Consider the following 4,547-nt stretch of genomic DNA (forward strand, 5'->3'; position numbering starts at 1 on the left):
AACAACAGAACTTTCTGTTTCTTATTACATTACTGTCCACAATTGATGTGGATTGTTTTCAGTATTTGGAGAAAAGTTATGTTACTTGTACTTAAAATAACACAGGGATTGATTCTGTTTCGCAATAGGAATTAATGACATTTTAAAATTCATAAAGATGACCAGTCAATAGCATAATAAATAATTTTGTACAGTGAGTGATTTTTATCACTAGTATGGCTTTTTGTTATATGTTTCAAGTTTCATTTTCGATATTGTAAACTGAATTTTTATCCCACCATGAAATAAAAATGTGATATTTGTTTATTTTCCAGGTTGGAACAGAAAGAAATGTACTTATCTTTGATTTAGGTGGTGGTACTTTTGATGTATCCATTCTGACAATTGAAGACGGAATCTTTGAAGTGAAATCCACATCTGGGGACACCCACTTGGGTGGTGAGGACTTTGATAATCGTATGGTGAACCACTTTGTTCAGGAATTCAAGCGTAAACACAAGAAGGACATAACCGACAACAAAAGGTCCCTTCGGCGTCTGAGAACAGCATGTGAGCGAGCAAAGAGAACCTTGTCATCAAGTGCTCAGGCCAGCATCGAGATCGACTCCCTCTATGAAGGAGCCGATTTCTACACAAGTATCACAAGGGCCCGTTTTGAGGAGTTGAATGCAGATCTATTTAGAGGAACCTTGGAACCTGTAGAAAAATCTCTACGTGATGCCAAGCTAGACAAAGGTGCAATTCATGATATTGTACTGGTTGGTGGGTCCACTCGTATTCCAAAGATTCAGAAACTTCTTCAGGACTACTTCAATGGAAAAGAACTGAACAAATCCATTAATCCTGATGAGGCTGTTGCCTATGGTGCAGGTTTGTGTTTTATTTTTCTTCCGATGCATAATCCAGCTAAGAAAAGTTAAAATGTGTTGACCCTCATTTCAACTATTTTGACTGTTCCCAGTTGATAATTGTTTTTCTAAAAGACATTGATGTATATATATAAATGGTTTTACTACATGTTAAAATACATGATATTTGATCTGTCAGTTATATTGTTAAGAGTTTCTATTTTAAGTTCAATCTGTTATGTTTTTCAGCTGTACAGGCAGCTATCCTGTCTGGAGACAAGTCTGAGGAGGTCCAAGATCTACTGTTGTTGGATGTAGCTCCTTTGTCCTTGGGTATTGAGACCGCTGGAGGAGTGATGACCTCTCTCATCAAACGTAACACAACTGTTCCCACCAAGCAGACCCAAACATTCACCACCTACTCTGACAATCAGCCAGGTGTGTTGATCCAGGTTTACGAGGGAGAACGAGCAATGACCAAGGACAACAATCTGCTTGGAAAGTTTGAGCTGACTGGGATTCCACCAGCACCGAGAGGTGTTCCTCAAATTGAGGTCACATTTGACGTTGACGCCAATGGTATCTTGAATGTGTCTGCTGTTGACAAGAGTACAGGCAAGGAGAACAAAATCACCATCACCAATGACAAAGGTAAGATGAAAAAAAGTACTTTTATATAGTCTTGTATTGTTGAGGGCTGTTCCAGTGTTCGAAGGTACTTATTAGTGTTGGGGAATCAATAAGTCATAGTGGTGAAATGACTAATCATCGCTAAATAAATACAACACTTGCACTTATTTTATTTTTAACTTTACACCAATATAGATTTTTTTTTTTTTAAATCAATAATAGGATTTGATACTGGTACTGTATGGTATTTGCAAGAAGAAATACATTAAAATCTGATGTAAAAAAAACTCCACAAAAACTTATTTTGTTCAATAAATTTTGATTAAGACATTGTTTTCATGTTAATGTTTGAATACAGTTCGAGTCATTATATCAGAAATCTTGAGTGGTTTGTTCTACAGTATTATCTTTATTCATAAGCTATACTAAGTAATCCATGCAAAGGTTATTTTTCGCATTTAAATCAAACTATTACAGCTATAATGATTCATCACTCCAAAAAGTATCGGTATCGTAGCATTGTTTCGTTGGTATCTTAGACTTATTGTTTTGTTCTTACCGGTATCCAACCCTAGTCAATAATGAGGAAACAGATTGAAAGAAATGACCACTTGTGTAATTGTAGTTTCCCAATGACAGCAACTTAAACAATTTTTGACTTAAATGAGATCGGCAAAGTTGAATTGAATAGTTTGAGTAAATGTTGTCTTCTTTACCATTCAGGTCGTTTGTCAAAGGATGAGATCGAAAGGATGGTGAATGATGCTGAGAAATACAAGGCAGAAGATGATGTACAACGTAACCGTGTTTCTTCCAAGAATGCCTTGGAGAGCTATGCCTTCCAGATGAAATCCACAGTTGAGGACGACAACCTCAAGAACAAGATCAGTGAAGACGATAAGAAGACCATCGTTGACAAGTGTACAGAGGTTATCTCTTGGCTAGATGCCAACCAATTGGCCGAAAAGGAAGAGTTCGAGCACAAACAGAAGGAGTTAGAGGGTGTTTGTAATCCAATCATCACCAAGCTGTACCAAGGAGCTGGTGGAGCACCTGGAGGTATGCCCGGAGGTATGCCCGGAGGCATGCCAGGCGGTATGCCGGGTGGTGCTGATGGAGCATCCACTGGTGGAAGTGGTGGCCCAACCATCGAGGAAGTCGATTAAATACAGGACAAATTCTGGACCAAGATCAAGCTTACAAAATTCAAAACTAATTTATTTTTTGTTTCAATTACAAGCCATCATAATTAGAACACTGTTAAGATAGAGACTTGAAAATCTACCCAACTGATCATGGTAATACAAAAACTAGTCCAATGTGAAGATTCTGTGTCCATCAAAACAAAGACCAATGGAAAACATGCTTATTTTGATAAATGTTTGCTGCACATGCTTAATGCTTTGAAACAAACTGCAGTGTAGGAAGATGGACAAATAAGTTTTGAATGCTCAATTGCCAATTACATAACTGTTACAAAGAAATTTCAGTTCAGTTTAGTTTCATTTATTTCCATCGAGTTAACTCTTTATCTTATCACGAAAGGTTAAAATGTGGTTTTCTTTACCATTTGACCATTCCATCATTCCATTGTATCGGATGTGATAACTGATCATATTAATGTCAAGCTTTTGCAACAACCCCTAGTAATGTGCAAATGTGACAAGTCGCATACACAAATATATGCTTTTTCAAAAGATGAAAAGTATTCAACGTGCAAGAAGAAGAAAAAAAAGAGAAAAAAGAAATGTTAAAAAATTGAATAAAAGAGCCAGAGCAAAAAAAAAATTACTGCCTCTTGTCGTTCTTTCTAAATTGGCTATTATGAAGGGCAATAATAGTCTTGTATCTGAAATAATGCTAGCGCTAAAGGAACTTGCTTGTTTGTTGGTTTCTGTTTGACCAATTGCTCTCCTGACTTTAATCCAGTGCTTCTTAAAAATAAAAAAATTGTTTCTGGGTAGCTTAATACTCTGAAAAGTAGATGTGCAATGAATGCTGAAATCGTCCTTGCAAGTCCAGGCTAGCTTGAGACAATACTACACGTCCTTAATAGTACAGACTGAAGTTAAACCAAATTTTGTAATGAAATCTTCAGAAATTCTGGAGGACTGTCGAGGTCGCTGTTGCTTTAAAAAGCCCGAGAGATAGAAAAATGTTGGGGTTTTTATTGGCAGTCTTCTCGTTCAGGGGTTTTTATATCCCCACTTTAGTAAATTGTTTGTAAGGGGAGGGGGGTGAACGTTACTTAGCGAGTTTGTCCATCCTTAACAATTTTGTGTATACCATGAACCCCAGGCAATTCATATTCATGCCATAGCATCGTGTCATAAGTTTTACATTTATGATTTAGGTTGTCTTGGGTGAAAGTCGAAAGGTCAAAATTGATAGGTCTTGTTTGCACGTACCAGGTATCTCTTAAACCCCTGGAGGTCTGTTTCACCTGAACCAAGTCCCTGAAGAAAATGTATTTCTTGGGTTTGTAGCTATTTCCTGAGTAAATAACACACGCAATGGGTACTTTCTATATACGAGAATAAAAAGTAGGGTATTGTGGTTTTAAAAATCAAAAATATACACTCCTGGTGTAAATAGAAAGATGTAGGAATCAAGGTGTAAAAAGGCGGGAATTCCCCAGGTCGGGGTTCCCCTGTGCATTGCAAATACCAGGGTTACTGTCTTCCAAGTACAGATGTGCTCTTATATGCTATTAAACCTATCCAATAACATCATTTTTCTGGTAGGGAAATCTTCAAACTTTAATTTGATATAAATTTCACAACATTTGAACTTGAAACGAGCGATTGAGGGGATTGAGTCATTGGTAATAAATTACAGTGAAATAATAAGTTATGTGAGACCTGGACAGATTTATATCATTTTCACACCATAGCGCAAATATCGTGTACCTATGGATGAATTTACTTCATATTCAGATCCTCGATGTCTACACCTCGCCCTGATTACAATATATATCATGAATGTACATCCACTTATTCGTAGCATATACGGCAGTAGTAATTACAGAAACATACTAATGCATGTTTCTGGTAATGTGTAGCACATGTA

General features: G+C 36.9%; 1 protein-coding gene across 1 annotated transcript; it reads left to right on the forward strand.

Moving 5' to 3' along the window:
* Positions 1 to 314: 314 nt before the first annotated feature.
* Positions 315 to 3,215, forward strand: LOC117320401 (heat shock cognate 71 kDa protein-like; the record flags this gene model as incomplete). The annotated part of the gene is given in 3 exon segments (XM_033875001.1): positions 315 to 870; positions 1,098 to 1,499; positions 2,202 to 3,215. Coding segments are annotated over 3 exon segments (1,401 nt in total), but the record flags the coding sequence as incomplete, so codon positions are not given.
* Between the last annotated feature and the right edge of the window lie 1,332 nt (positions 3,216 to 4,547).

This window comes from Pecten maximus, unplaced genomic scaffold (genome assembly GCF_902652985.1).
Source record: "Pecten maximus unplaced genomic scaffold, xPecMax1.1, whole genome shotgun sequence".
Classification (NCBI taxonomy): Eukaryota; Metazoa; Mollusca; class Bivalvia; order Pectinida; family Pectinidae; genus Pecten; species Pecten maximus.